This window comes from Scyliorhinus canicula, chromosome 6, assembly GCF_902713615.1.
Source record: "Scyliorhinus canicula chromosome 6, sScyCan1.1, whole genome shotgun sequence".
Lineage (NCBI taxonomy): Eukaryota > Metazoa > Chordata > Chondrichthyes > Carcharhiniformes > Scyliorhinidae > Scyliorhinus > Scyliorhinus canicula.
Window position 1 is genome coordinate 4,070,649 of NC_052151.1, and position 16,573 is coordinate 4,087,221.

General features: G+C 48.4%; 1 protein-coding gene across 1 annotated transcript in view; it reads right to left on the reverse strand.

The window, feature by feature from the left end:
• LOC119966916 (dynein heavy chain 14, axonemal-like) overlaps positions 1-16,573 on the reverse strand; it is a 1,122,002-nt gene that overhangs the window by 486,955 nt on the left and 618,474 nt on the right. Inside the window, exon 40 of the mRNA XM_038798874.1 lies at positions 13,475-13,727. Within this exon, the coding sequence (XP_038654802.1) occupies positions 13,475-13,727 (253 nt within the window). The remainder of the gene's footprint in view (positions 1-13,474; positions 13,728-16,573) is intronic.

A 16,573-nucleotide genomic window follows, 5' to 3' on the forward strand; every position in this document is an offset into this window, starting at 1 on the left:
AAGTTGGACTCTTTTGACCCTGCAGTGGATGACTGGGCCCAATATGTAGAGCGGATGAAGTACTTTTTTAGAGGGAAACAATATAATTCTGGATGAAAAGCAACGGGTCATTCTGCTGACCGCGTGTGGGCCAGCAGCCTTTGCCATTATGCGCAGTCTCACTTTTCCAGAGGCACCGGACATGAAAACTCTCCAGGAACCGATGGACTTAGTAAAGGAGTACTATGACCCTATGCCATCTCTGATCCTGTGAAGGTGCCAGTTTTACTCAGCATTCTGAGACACGGGGAGTCAGTCACTAATTTTTTAACAAGATTAAGACGATTTGTAGAGGCTTGTGAATTTGGCCTGACGCTAAATAAGATGCTCCTCGACCGGTTGGTGTGCGGAATAAATAATTTAGCAATACAGAAACGTCTGTTAGCAGAGGCCGAGCTGGATTGTAAACAAGCATTGCAGCTGGCTTTGTCCTCAGAAAAGCGGCAAGTGGAGCACATGAGTTATAGGGTATTCTGATGGAGGTAGACGGCCACACCAGTGCAACTGAGTTAAGGGACTACCATTGGGGGATAGGCAACTGCATAGCCACCCTCAGGAATGACTCGGATACTAAGTTAACCAGGCCCACTCGCAAAAGCCATCCACTCTGTCCTTCCGAATAATTTGATACCCTTGGATATTTAACTCCCAGTCGTGACCATCCTTTAACCATGTTTCAGTAATGGCCACTAAATCATAGTCATTTACGATGATTTGTGCCATCAACTCATTTACTTTATTCCAAATACTACGAGCATTCAGGTAAAGTACACTTATGTTGGTTTTTTTACCTCTGTTTTCAATCTTAACATCTCCAGTTTTATTCCTTTTGTTATTACTGGGCCTATTCACTGATCTCCCCTCAGTCACTGTACCTTGTACTGTCGCCCTTTTAGATTTTTGACTATGTCTTCTCTGCCTTGCACTTTTCCCCTTACTTCCTTTTGCTTCTGTCCCTGTTTTACTACCTTCCAACTTCCTGCATCGGTTCCCATCCCCCCTGCCACACGGTTCACATCCCCCTGACATAGGTCATCATTTACCTGGACAACATCCTCATTACGGGAAAAACAAGGGCAGAAACCTGCACAACCTGGAGTAAGTCCTTAGGAGGTTTTCAGCAGCAGGCGTGCGCCTAAAGAGGGAGAAATGTGTTTTTCTAGCACCTCACGTAACCTATCTGGGGTACAAGGTTGACAAGTCAGGGCTACATCCTTTGGCTGGTTGGGTGAGGGCGATTAAAGATGCCCCAGCCACCACCACAATCCAGGAGTTAAGATCTTTTTTAGGATTGGTGACTTACTACGGAAAGTTCATACAGAACAGAGCTTCCATCTTGCATCCCCTACCCCAATTACTAAAATAGGGACAAGCCTGGGAGTGGTCGCCCGTCAAGACATGGCTTTCAGGAAGATCAAAGAAAAGCTCTCCTTGGCACACTACGACCCCAGGAAAGAGTTGGTGCTCATGTGCGAGGCCTCTCCATATGGTGTTGGTGCAGTTTTGGCACACGGAGGGCAAAGCAGACAGGAACAGCCAATAGCGTTTGCTTCCAGGGCGTTAGCAGCAGCAGAACGAAAATACGCCGAAATTAAAAAGGAAGGACTGGTTGTGATCTTTGTGGTGTAGAAATGTCACCAGTATTTCTCCGGGCGGAAATTCACTATAATCACAGGCCACAAGCCATTGCTGGGTTTGCTGAAAGAAGACAAAGCGGTGCCACCAATAGCTTCGGCCCCGATCTAATGCTGGGCCCTACTACTGGAGGCGTACCAGTATCAACTGGAGCATCGGCCAGGAACCCGGGTGGCAAATGCCAATGCACTAAGCAGGCTGCCATTACCGGACACCCCGCCATTAGTACCCAAAATAGAGGAAACGTTGATAACGTTACATTTCCTGGACACCCTACCAGTGGCTGCACAAAACATCCGTTTGTGGACTCAAAGGGACCCAGTTTTATCAAAACTAAAACACATGGTGTGAACGGGGAGATGGAAAGACAGGTCCAGGTGGAATTCCACCCTTACTGGAGCAGAAGAGAGCAGATCACCGTGGAAGATAGGATACTGCTATGGGGGGGGGGGGAGGGACTCGAGTAATAGTTCCAAGTCAAGGCCGTCGAGCCATACTGGCTGAACTACATCATGGCCACCTTGGAGAGTCAAAAATGAGGATGCTGGCCAGTAGATATGTCTGGTGGCGGGGCCTGGACATAGTCATAGGGGCATTGGTAGGTGGGTGCCAAGAATGCCGACAAGGGTAGAAGGTGCCACCGGCAGCCCCGCTGCACCCATGGGAATGGTTAGGTAGACCATGGTCACGACTTCATGTCTATTTTACAGGCCCGTTTATGGGTTCAATGTTTTTTGTAATAGTAGAAGCCCATTCCAAATGGCTAGATGTCTACAAAATGAACTCTGCAAATTCAACAGCTACCACTGAAAAACTTGAAATGAAAATGAAATGAAAATCGCTTATTGTCATGAGTAGACTTCAATGAAGTTACTGTGAAAAGCCCCTAGTCGCCACATTCCGGCACCTGTCCGGGGAGGCTGGTACGGGAATCGAACCGTGCTGCTGGCCTGCTTGGTCTGCTTTAAAAGCCAGCGATTTAGCCTGGTGAGCTAAACTTCACACCTCGTTCGCAACTCATGGTATCCCGGAGGTGTTTCGGACAATGGATCAGTTTTCACCAGCCAGGACTTCACAAAATTGAAGTAAAATGGCATTCGGCACATAAGGACGGCACCCTACCACCCGGCATCGAATGGTTTGGCAGAGAGAGCTGTCCAGACCTTAAAAGTCGGGTTGAAGAAACAGTCAGCAGCATCATTGCATTGGACACCAAACTGTCGCGCTGGCTATTTGACTACAGAACAACACCACACCAGCACCGGCGGAGCTACTCATGTGCAGACAACTCCGAACCCGGCTGAGTTTACGATTCCCGAATTTAGGTGGCAGAATAGAGCGACACCAAGAGGCCCAACGCAGGAGCCACGACAACACTCACCAAGAAAGGCAGTTCAACGCGGCTGAAAAGGTATGGGTCAGAAATTATGCGAATAGCCCCACATGGGTAGCAGGAATGGTCGAGGGCAGGACAGGACCTGTGCCGTATGAGATACGTGTGGGAAAACATGTAATAAAGATGGTAGCCATGATGTGGAGATGCCGGCGTTGGACTCCTGGCGTTCAAAAAGCCGCGCAACCTCAAACAAACCATTGTTTGCAGCAAATTACCCAGCCTTCAGAACAGCGACCACGACACCACACAACCCTGCCAGGGCAATCTCTGCAAGACGTGCCAGATCATCGACATGGATAACACCATTACACGTGGAAACACCACCCAACAGGTACGCGGCACATACTCGTGCAACTCGACCAATGTAGTCTACCTCATACGCTGCAGGAAAGGATGTCCCGAAGCGTGGTACATTGGCGAGACCATGCAGACACTGTGACAACGAATGAACGAACATCGTGCGACAATCACCAGGCAGGAATGTTCTCTTCCAGTCGGGGAACACTTCAGCAGTCAAGGCCATTCAACCTCTGATCTCCGGGTAAGCGTTCTCCAAGGCGGTCATCAGGACGCGCGACAACGTAGAATTGCCGAGCAAAAATTTATATCTAAGTTCTGCACGCATGAGTGCGGCCTCAACCGGGATCTTGGATTCATGTCGCATTACATCCACCCCCCACCATCAGGCCTGAACTTGCAAAATCCTACCAACTGTCCTGGCTTGAGACAATTCACACCTCTTCACACCAATTCACAACGGGACCTATACCGTTGGGATGGTCTCCACCTGAACCGAGCTGGGACCAGTGTTCTGGCGAAAAGAGTAAATAGGGTGGTCAATAGGACTTTAAACTAGAGATTGGGGGGGAAGGGAAAGTCAGGGAACCAAGAGGTGAAGGAATCAGTGGGAAGCGTAGCTGCTTAGGATTACAAAAAATCACGAAAAGACAGAGCTCAGGAGAGGTTACGATAGTCCCCATCTCACAAAATATGACAGTGTATGGAAAGGCTCAGTAAACCAAGGTCCACCACACTAAGAAAACAAAAAGGGACAGTCAATAGGGAATTAAAGGTGCTATATTTAAATGCCCGCAGTGTACGGAACAAGGTAGATGAGCTTGTGGCCCAGATTATGACTGGCAGGTATGATGTGGTAGGCATCACAGAGACGTGGTTGCAGGGGGTTCAGGACTGGCAGTTAAACATCCAGGGATTTACAACCTATCGAAAAGACAGAGAGGTGGGTAGAGGGGGCGGGGTTGCCTTGTTAATTAGAAATGAAATTAAATCCAATAGCACTAAACGACATAGGGTCAGACGATGTGGAGTCTGTGTGGGTAGAGTTGAGGAACCACAAAGGCAAAAAAACCATAATGGGAGTTATGTACAGGCCTCCTGACAGTGGTCAGGACCAGGGGCACAAAATGCACCACGAAATAGAAAGGGCATGTCAGAAAGGCAAGGTCACAGTGATCATGGGGGACTTCAATATGCAGGTGGACTGGGTAAATAATGTTGCCAGTGGACCCAAAGAAAGGGAATTCATTGAATGTTTACAGGATGGCTTTTTGGAACAGCTTGGGAACTTAATAAGTACTTTGCGTCAGTCTTCACAGTAGAAGACATGAGTAATATCCCAACAATTCAGGAAAGTCAGGAGGCAGAGTTGAATATGGTTGCCATCACAAAGGAGAAAGTGCTAGAGAAACTAAAAGGTCTGAAAATTGATTAATCTCCGGGCCCAGATGGGCTACATCCTAGAGTTCTAAAGGAGATAGCTGAAGAAATAGTGGAGGCGTTAGTAATGATCTTTCAAAAGTCACTGGAATCAGGGAAAGTCCCAGAGGATTGGAAAATCGCTGTTGTAACCCCCCTGTTCAAGAAGGGAACAAGAAAAAAGATGGAAAATTATAGGCCAATTAGCCTAACCTCGGTTGTTGGCAAAATTCTAGAATCCATCGTTAAGGATGAGATTTCTAAATTCTTGGAAGTGCAGGGTCGGATTAGGACAAGTCAGCATGGATTTAGTATGGGGAGGTCGTGCCTGACAAACCTGTTAGAGTTCTTTGAAGAGATAACAAAATAGTTTAGACCAAGGAGAGCCAATGGATGTTATCTATCTTGACTTCCAAAAGGCCTTTGACAAGGTGCCTCACGGGAGACTGCTGAGTAAAATAAGGGCCCATGGTATTCGAGGCAAGGTACTAACATGGATTGACGATTGGCTGTCAGACAGAAGGCAGAGAGTTGGGATAAAAGGTTCTTTTTCGGAATGGCAACCGGTGACAAGTGGTGTCCCGCAGGGTTCAGTGTTGGGGCCACAGCTGTTCTCTTTATATATTAACGATCTAGACGACGGGACTGGGGGAATTCTGGCCAAGTTTGCCGATGATACAAAGATAGGTGGAGGGGCAGGTAGTATTGAGGAGGTGGGAAGGCTGCAGAAAGATTTAGACAGTTTAGGAGAATGGTCCAAGAAGTGGCTGATGAAATTCAACGTGGGCAAGTGCGAGGTCTTGCACTTTGGAAAAAAGAATAGAGGCATGGACTATTTTCTAAACGGTGACAAAATTCATAATGCTAAAGTGCAAAGGGACTTGGGAGTCCTAGTCCAGGAGTCTCTAAAGGTAAACTTGCAGGTTGAGTCCGTAATTAAGAAAGCAAATGTAATGTTGTCATTTATCTCAAGAGGCTTGGAATATAAAAGCAGGGATGTACTTCTGAGGCTTTATAAAGCACTAGTTAGGCCCCATTTAGAATACTGTGAGCAATTTTGGGCCCCACACCTCAGGAAGGACATACTGGCACTGGAGCGGGTCCAGCGGAGATTCACACGGATGATCCCAGGAATGGTAGGCCTAACATACGATGAACGTCTGAGGATCGTGGGATTGGATTGGATTGGATTGGATTTGTTTATTGTCACGTGTGCCGAGGTACAGTGAAAAGTATTTTTCTGCAAGCAGCTCAACAGATCATTCAGTACATGGGAAGAAAAGGGAATTGAACAGAATTCAAGAAAATACATGAGAATACATAATAGGGCAACACAAGATATACAATGTAACTACATAAGCATTGGCATCGGATGAAGCAGACAGGGTGTAGTGTTAATGAGGACAGTCCATAAAAGGGTCATTTAGGAGTCTGGTGGCAGTGGGGAAGAAGCTGTTTTTGAGTCTGTTCGTCCGTGTTCTCAGACTTCTGAATCTCCTGCCCGATGGAAGAAGTTGGAAAAGTGAGTAAGCCGGGTGGGAGGGATCCTTGATTATGCTGCCTGCTTTCCCCCAGCAGCGGGAGGTGTAGATGGAATCAATGGATGGGAGGCAGGTTCGTGTGATGGACTGGGCGGTATTCACGACTCTCTGAAGTTCCTTGCGGTCCTGGGCCGAGCAGTTGCCATACCAGGCTGTGATGCAGCCCGAGAGGATGCTCTCTATAGTGCATCTGTAAAAGTTGGTAAGGGTTAATGTGGACATGCCAAATTTCCTTAGTTTCCTGAGGAAGTAAAGGCGCTGTTGTGCTTTCTTGGTGATAGCGTCGACATGAGTGGACCAGGATAGATTTTTGGTGATGTGCACCCCTAGGAATTTGAAACTGCTCACCATCTCTACCTCGGCTCCGTTGATGCTGACAGGGGTGTGTACAGTACTTTGCTTCCTGAAGTCGATGACCAGCTCTTTAGTTTTGCTGGCATTAAGGGAGAGATTGTTGTCGTTGCACCACTCCACTAAGTTCTCTATCTCCCTCCTGTATTCAGACGTAGTCCACATTGGCACTAACGACATAGGTAGGAAAGGGGACAAGGATGTCAGGCAGGCCTTTAGGGAGCTAGGATGGAAGCTCAGAGCGAGAACAAACAGAGTTGTTATCTCTGGGTTGTTGCCCGTGCCACGTGATAGTGAGATGAGGAATAGGGAGAGAGAGCAATTAAACACGTGGCTACAGGGATGGTGCAGGCGGGAGGGATTTAGATTTCTGGATAACTGGGGCTCTTTCTGGGGAAGGTGGGACCTCTATAGACAGGATGGTCTACATCTGAACCTGAGGGGCACCAATATCCTGGGGGGGAGATTTGTTAGTACTCTTTGGGGGGGTTTAAACTAATTCAGCAGGGGCATGGGAACCTGGATTGTAGTTTTGGGGTGCGAGAGATTGAGAGTAGAGAGGTCAGGAGCACAGTTTTGACTTCGCAGGAGGGCGGCAGTGTTCAGGTCTGTGGTTTGAAGTGTGTCTATTTCAATGCCAGGAGTATACGAAATAAGGTAGGGGAACTGGCAGCATGGGTTGGTACCTGGGACTTCGATGTTGTGGCCATTTCAGAGACATGGATAGAGCAGGGACAGGAATGGTTGTTGCAGGTTCCGGGGTTTAGGTGCTTTAGTAAGGTCAGAGAAGGGGGCAAAAGAGGGGGAGGTGTGGCGCTGCTAGTCAAGGACAGTATTACGGTGGTAGAAAGGATGCAAGATGGGGACTCTTCTTCCGAGGTAGTATGGGCTGAGGTTAGAAACAGGAAAGGAGAGGTCACCCTGTTGGGAGTTTTCTATAGGCCACCTAATAGTTCTAGAGATGTAGAGGAAAGGATGGCGAAGATGATTCTGGAAAAGAGCGAAAGTAACAGGGTAGTTGTTATGGGAGACTTTAACTTTCCTAATATTGACTGGAAAAGATATAGTTCGAGTACATTGGATGGGTCGTTCTTTGTACAATGTGTGCAGGAGGGTTTTCTGACACAATATGTTGACAGGCCAACAAGAGGTGAGGCCACTTTGGATTTGGTTTTGGGTAATGAACCAGGCCAGGTGTTAGATCTGGAGGTAGGTGAACACTTTGGAGACAGTGACCACAATTCGGTGACCTTTACGTTAGTGATGGAAAGGGATAAGTATACCCCGCAGAGCAAGAGTTATAGCTGGGGGAAGGGCAATTATGATGCCATTAGACATGACTTAGGATGTGTTGGTTGGAGAAGTAGGCTGCAAGGGTTGGGCACACTGGATATGTGGAGCTTGTTCAAGGAACAGCTATTACATGTTCTTGATAAGTACGTACCAGTCAGGCAGGGAGGAAGGGGTCGAGCGAGGGAACCGTGGTTTACCAAAGAAGTGGAATCTCTTGTTAAGAGGAAGAAGGAGGCCTATGTGAAGATGAGGCGTGAAGTTTCAGTTGGGGCGCTTGATAGTTACAAGGAAGCGAGGAAGGATCTAAAGAGAGAGCTGAGACGAGCAAGGAGGGGACATGAGAAGTCTTTGGCAGGTAGGATCAAGGAAAACCCAAAAGCTTTCTATAGGTATGTCAGGAATAAAAGAATGACTAGGGTAAGAGTAGGGCCAGTCAAGGACAGTGGTGGGAAGTTGTGTGTGGAGGCTGAGGAGATAAGCGAGATACTAAATGAATACTTTTTGTCAGTATTCACTCAAGAAAAAGATAATATTGAGGAGGAGAATGCTGAGACCCAGGCTATTAGAATAGATGGCATTGAGGTGTGTAGGGAAGAAGTGTTGGCAATTCTGGACAAGGTGAAAATAGATAAGTCCCCGGGGCCGGATGGGATTTATCCTAGGATTCTCTGGGAAGCCAGGGAAGAGATTGCTGAGCCTTTGGCTTTGATTTTTAGGTCATCATTGGCTACAGGAATAGTGCCAGAGGACTGGAGGATAGCAAATGTGGTCCCTTTGTTCAAGAAGGGGAGTAGAGATAACCCCGGTAACTATAGGCCGGTGAGCCTAACGTCTGTGGTGGGTAAAGTCTTGGAGAGGATTATAAAAGATACGATTTATAATCATCTAGATAGGAATAATATGATTAGGGATAGTCAGCATGGTTTTGTGAAGGGTAGGTCATGCCTCACAAACCTTATCGAGTTCTTTGAGAAGGTGACTGAACAGGTAGACGAGGGTAGAGCAGTTGATGTGGTGTATATGGATTTCAGTAAAGCGTTTGATAAGGTTCCCCACGGTCGGCTATTGCAGAAAATACGGAGGCTGGGGATTGAGGGTGATTTAGAGATGTGGATCAGAAATTGGCTAGTTGAAAGAAGACAGAGAGTGGTAGTTGATGGGAAATGTTCAGAATGGAGTTCAGTTACGAGTGGCGTACCACAAGGATCTGTTCTGGGGCCGTTGCTGTTTGTCATTTTTATAAATGACCTAGAGGAGGGCGCAGAAGGATGGGTGAGTAAATTTGCAGACGACACTAAAGTCGGTGGAGTTGTAGACAGTGCGGAAGGATGTTGCAGGTTACAGAGGGACATAGATAAGCTGCAGAGCTGGGCTGAGAGGTGGCAAATGGAGTTTAATGTGGAGAAGTGTGAGGTGATTCACTTTGGAAAGAATAACAGGAATGCGGAATATTTGGCTAATGGTAAAATTCTTGGTAGTGTGGATGAGCAGAGGGATCTCGGTGTCCATGTACATAGATCCCTGAAAGTTGCCACCCAGGTTGATAGGGTTGTGAAGAAGGCCTATGGTGTGTTGGCCTTTATTGGTAGAGGGATTGAGTTCCGGAGCCATGAGGTCATGATGCAGCTGTACCAAACTCTGGTACGGCCGCATTTGGAGTATTGCGTACAGTTCTGGTCGCCTCATTATAGGAAGGACGTGGAAGCTTTGGAACGGGTGCAGAGGAGATTTACCAGGATGTTGCCTGGTATGGAGGGAAAATCTTATGAGGAAAGGCTGATGGACTTGAGGTTGTTTTCGTTAGAGAGAAGAAGGTTAAGAGGTGACTTAATAGAGGCATACAAAATGATCAGAGGGTTAGATAGGGTGGACAGCGAGAGCCTTCTCCCGCGGATGGAGGTGGCTAGCACGAGGGGACATAGCCTTAAATTGAGGGGTAATAGATATAGGACAGAGGTCAGAGGTGGGTTTTTTACGCAAAGAGTGGTGAGGCCGTGGAATGCCCTACCTGCAACAGTAGTGAACTCGCCAACATTGAGGGCATTTAAAAATTTATTGGATAAGCATATGGATGATAAGGGCATAGTGTAGGTTAGATGGCCTTTAGTTTTTTTTTTCCATGTCGGTGCAACATCGAGGGCCGAAGGGCCTGTACTGCGCTGTATCGTTCTATGTTCTATGTTCTATGTTCTAATTATATTCATTGGAGTTTAGGAGGTTGAGGGGAGATCTAATAGAAACTTACAAGATAATGAATGGCTTGGATAGGATGGACGTAGGGAAGTTGTTTCCATTAGCAGGGGAGACTAGGACGCGGGGGCACAGCCTTAGAATAAAAGGGAGTCACTTTAGAACAGAGATGAGGAGAAATTTCTTCAGCCAGAGAGTGGTAGGTCTGTGGAATTCATTGCCACAGAGGGCGGTGGAGGCCGGGACGTTGAAATCAACCATGATTGAATGGTGGAGTGGACTCGATGGGCCGAATGGCCTTACTTCCGCTCCTATGTCTTATGGTCTTATGGTCTTTAACCTGGGATCACCCCCTATCTCTGGATCTGTAATGATTTGATTACCCGCAAATTCTCGTATTCCAAGCATTGTCTGGCATCTCTGACTTACAGCGAGCTGAATGCACTCCCGGTGTAGACAGCGAGCTGAATGCACTCCCGGTGTAGACAGCGAGCTGAATGCACTCCCGGTGTAGACAGCGAGCTGAATGCACTCCCGGTGTAGACAGCGAGCTGAATGCACTCCCGGTGTAGACAGGGAGCTGAATGCACTCCCGGTGTAGACAGCGAGCTGAATGCACTCCCGGTGTAGACCGCGAGCTGAGTGCACTCCCGGTGTAGACCGCGAGCTGAGTGCACTCCCGGTGTAGACAGCGAGCTGAGTGCACTCCCGGTGTAGACAGCGAGCTGAATGCACTCCCGGTGTAGACAGCGAGCTGAATGCACTCCCGGTGTAGAGAGTGAGCTGAATGCACTCCCAGTGTAGCAGTTGAGGCTCCTTCATTAAATGTTTTAAAGATAACGATAGATAGTTTTTTGAAGAATAAAGGGATTAAGGGTTATGGTGTTTGGGCCGGAAAGTGGAGCTGAGTCCACAAAAGATCAGTCATGATCTCATTGAATGGCGGAGCAGGCTCGAGGGGCCAGGTGGCCTACTCCTGCTCCTAGTTCTTATGTTGCTATGTTCTTACACTGTCCCCAACAAACACTCACAGGACTGGTACAGCACGGGGTTAGATACAGAGTAAAGCTCCATCTACACTGTCCCCATCAAACACTCCCAGGACAGGTATAGCACGGGGTTAGATACAGAGTACAGCTCCCTCTACACTGTCCCCATCAAACACTCGCAGGACTGGTACAGCACAGGGTTAGATACAGAGTAAAGCTCCCTCCACACTGTCCCCATCAAACACTCCCAGGACAGGTACAGCACGGGGTTAGATACAGAGTAAAGCTCCCTCCACACTGTCCCCATCAAACACTCCCAGGACAGATGCAGCACGGGGTTAGATACAGAGTAAAGCTCCCTCTACACTGTCCCCATGAAACACTCCCAGGACAGGTACAGCACGGGGTTAGATACAGAGTAAAGCTCCCTCCACACTGTCCCCATCAAACACTCCCAGGACAGATGCAGCACGGGGTTAGATACAGAGTAAAGCTCCCTCCACACTGTCCCCATCAAACACTCCCAGGACAGATGCAGCACAGGGTTAGATACAGAGCAAAGCTCCCCCTACACTGTCCCCATCAAACACTCCCAGCACAGGTACAGCACGGGGTTAGATACAGAGTAAAGCTCCCTCTACACTGTCCCCATCAAACACTCCCAGGACAGGTACAGTACGGGGTTAGATACAGAGCAAAGCTCCCTCTACACTGTCCCCATCAAACACTCCCAGCACAGGTACAGCACGGGGTTAGATACAGAGTAAAGCTCCCTCTACACTGTCCCCATCAAACACTCCCAGGGCAGATACAGGGGGTAGATTCAGGGGATTGCAATTCTCCGGTAGTGAGCTGGAATTGCCTCGAGTTGCCCCATACTCGGCCCAGGGTGGCCAGCAGCTCAATTCATAGTTAATTGGTCCACTTAACGAGACCTCATGGGCTTCTGATCAAAATGAAGATTCACCAGCTGATTTGCCGAGACCGCGCTCGCCAGCCCCCTGCCAAAAGGTCGAGCAGCACTGAAGCAGCACTGGCACAGCCAACCCAAGTCCACTCACAATAATGGTGCCGAGGAGACCAGCCCCAAAATTTGGGGATGCTGGCCTGGGGAGGTTCCGAGGTGAGGTGGAGGCCAGAGGGATGTCCTGTTCCCCCGAGGGTCCCAGAGAGTCAGCCACAAGGCAGCCAGTGCTACAAGGGATGAGGTGGCGGCAGCTATCAGCTCGGGAACCGTGACCAGGTTAATATCCTTCAGTGCCATAAGAAGGTCAATGACCTACACTGGGCATCACAAGTATGTAGACACCAACGACCCCTACCCCACCCAACCTCCCTCCAGACACCCTCCCCCCACCACTGTGAACCACATATGTGGCTAACGATGCTCAGGTATGGCTCTTCCACAATCGGTGGGAGAGGGCCCAGACTGGTGGTGGGGTGCAGGACTTAAGAATGCTCACCCCCTTCGAAGAGCTGGCCCTGGAGGTGACGGAGTGGCCGAGGACAGGGTGGTCACCAACACGGAGGCTGGCAGACGCCGCAGAGGTGAGGAACCACCGGGTTCCACCCGGGGGGCCTGTCACACGTGAGTAGTGATTCCATTGATGACTGACCCATCCCTCCCACTGACCGCATGTCCAATCTCCCACAGGTCCTCCAGCCAACGGCGCCGGCCCAGTGTCGAGCCATCAGGGTGATTGGGATGCTTGGCAATGACCCCCACATACTACATGGCCTGCCCACCCACGGGAATCCAATTCTAAATCCCAATTGCCAATTCCCGATCAGCCAGTGGCCTTAGCAGCCGGTGGAGGTGATCATTGAGGCAGAGAGAAGGGTTGCCCCCGGAACGGATAAATGATCCCGGGGTTGGCATGATGGTGCCATGAGCAGTTACACCCCCCCACCTTCCCCCCCAGCGCCTTCCTCCAACTTCCATGGCAGCACAACACTGCTGAGGATTGCCACACCCAACTAAGAGTCCCTCACCCCCCCACCGAGCACTGGATTGGCAAGCCCAGCACAGGGCTAGATACAGAGGAAAGTCTCCTCGACACTGCCCCCATCAAACACTCCCAGGGTTCATAAAGCAGGGAGTTGAATACAGAGTATAGCTCCCTTTACACTCTCCTATCAATAACAGGTACAGCACAGTCTTCGATGAAGAAAAATGCCCCCTCACACTGTTCAATCACACATTCCGTTTTTCAGCATTAATTCTCTTTTCAACCCCAAAGCATCGTGCGCTGGCACACCTGTGTCTCTCTTGTGTCTTTAATTTTGACACTCCTAATGATGAGAATGATTTCTGATTTACTCACGAGCTCCAAATCCACCATTCTTGCTCATGAAGTTAAGAAAAGCTTGTAATAGATGGCAAAGGGTCATCACAATCCCCAAATCTGTGACGGCAAATTGCTGCAACTTTCGATGATTTTTTACAAACCGCAGGCCTGCTGAAATGCTTTTGTCAAAAAGTGTCTGGAAGTATCCTCGTGCTTTCTGTGGCAGACCCTCTGGAAGATGTTCTAGCCAAGTACTAACATAAGGCCGCCAGCCAAGATGAACCGGGTCCTGATTGGGATTCAAACAGGAAACGTTAACACGGAAATAATATTAATCCACCTGAGCAACAAACAACAACATGAAGAAGTGTCCATATATTTATCATCAGCGGTCAACAAGTGACAGCACTCGTCACACATAACATAACAGGTTAATGGGAAGTGGGTCAGTATCTGTGATTCACTGACAGTGATGGGGTGAGGGTCTGTATCTGTGATTCACTCACAGTGATGGGATGTGGGTCTGTATCTGTGATTCACTCACAGTGATGGTATGTGGGTCTGTATCTGTGATTCACTCACAGTGATGGGATGTGGGTCTGTATCTGTGATTCACTTACAGTGATGGGATGTGGGTCTGTATCTGTGATTCACTCACAGTGATGGGATGTGGGTCTGTATCTGTGATTCACTCACAGTGATGGGGTGAGGGTCTGTATCTGTGATTCACTCACAGTGATGGGATGTGGGTCTGTATCTGTGATTCACTCACAGTGATGGGATGTGGGTCTGTATCTGTGATTCACTCACAGTGATGGGATGTGGGTCTGTATCTGTGATTCACTCACAGTGATGGGATGTGGGTCTGTATCTGTGATTCACTCACAGTGATGGGGTGAGGGTCTGTATCTGTGATTCACTCACAGTGATGGGATGTGGGTCTGTATCTGTGATTCACTCACAGTGATGGGATGTGGGTCTGTATCTGTGATTCACTCACAGTGATGGGATGTGGGTCTGTATCTGTGATTCACTCACAGTGATGGGATGTGGGTCTGTATCTGTGATTCACTCACAGTGATGTGATGTGGGTCTGTATCTGTGATTCACTCACAGTGATGGGATGTGGGTCTGTATCTGTGATTCACTCACAGTGATGGGATGTGGGTCTGTATCTGTGATTCACTCACAGTGATGGGATGTGGGTCTGTATCTGTGATTCACTCACAGTGATGGGATGTGGGTCTGTATCTGTGATTCACTCACAGTGATGGGATGTGGGTCTGTATCTGTGATTCACTCACAGTGATGGGATGTGGGTCTGTATCTGTGATTCACTCACAGTGATGGGATGTGGGTCTGTATCTGTGATACACTCACAGTGATGGGATGTGGGTCTGTATCTGTGATTCACTCACAGTGATGGGATGTGGGTCTGTATCTGTGATTCACTCACAGTGATGGGATGTGGGTCTGTATCTGTGATTCACTCACAGTGATGGGATGTGGGTCTGTATCTGTGATTCACTCACAGTGATGGGATGTGGGTCTGTATCTGTGATTCACTCACAGTGATGGGATGTGGGTCTGTATCTGTGATTCACTCACAGTGATGGGATGTGGGTCTGTATCTGTGATTCACTCACAGTGATGGGATGTGGGTCTGTATCTGTGATTCACTCACAGTGATGGGATGTGGGTCTATCTGTGATACACTCACAGTGATGGGATGTGGGTCTGTATCTGTGATTCACTCAGTGATGGGATGTGGGTCTGTATCTGTGATTCACTCACAGTGATGGGATGTGGGTCTGTATCTGTGATTCACTCGCAGTGATGGGATGTGGGTCTGCATCTGTGATTCACTCACAGTGATGGGATGTGGGTCTGTATCTGTGATTGACTCACAGTGATGGGATGTGGGTCTGTATCTGTGATTGACTCACAGTGATGGGATGTGGGTCTGTATCTGTGATTGACTCACAGTGATGAAATGTGGGTCTGTATCTGTGATTGACTCACAGTGATGGGATGTGGGTCTGTATCTGTGATTCACTCACAGTGATGGGATGTGGGTCTGTATCTGTGATTCACTCAGTGATGGGATGTGGGTCTGTATCTGTGATTCACTCACAGTGATGGGATGTGGGTCTGTATCTGTGATTCACTCACAGTGATGGGATGTGGGTCTGTATCTGTGATTCACTCACAGTGATGGGATGTGGGTCTGTATCTGTGATTCACTCACAGTGATGGGATGTGGGTCTGTATCTGTGATTCACTCAGTGATGGGATGTGGGTCTGTATCTGTGATTCACTCACAGTGATGGGATGTGGGTCTGTATCTGTGATTCACTCACAGTGATGGGATGTGGGTCTGTATCTGTGATACACTCACAGTGATGGGATGTGGGTCTGTATCTGTGATTCACTCACAGTGATGGGATGTGGGTCTGTATCTGTGATTCACTCACAGTGATGGGGTGAGGGTCTGTATCTGTGATTCACTCACAGTGATGGGATGTGGGTCTGTATCTGTGATACACACACAGTGATGGGATGTGGGTCTGTATCTGTGATTCACTCAGTGATGGGATGTGGGTCTGTATCTGTGATTCACCCACAGTGATGGGATGTGGGTCTGTATCTGTGATTCACTCACAGTGATGGGATGTGGGTCTGTATCTGTGATTCACTCACAGTGATGGGATGTGGGTCTGTATCTGTGATTCACTCACAGTGATGGGATGTGGGTCTATCTGTGATACACTCACAGTGATGGGATGTGGGTCTGTATCTGTGATTCACTCACAGTGATGGGATGTGGGTCTATCTGTGATACACTCACAGTGATGGGATGTGGGTCTGTATCTGTGATTCACTCACAGTGATGGGGTGAGGGTCTGTATCTGTGATTCACTCACAGTGATGGGATGTGGGTCTGTATCTGTGATTCACTCACAGTGATGGGATGTGGGTCTGTATCTGTGATTCACTCACAGTGATGGGATGTGGGTCTGTATCTGTGATTCACTCACAGTGATGGGATGTGGGTCCATCTGTGATTCACTCACAGTGATGGGATGTGGGTCAGTATCTGTGATTCACTCACAGTGATGGGATGTGGGTCTGTAT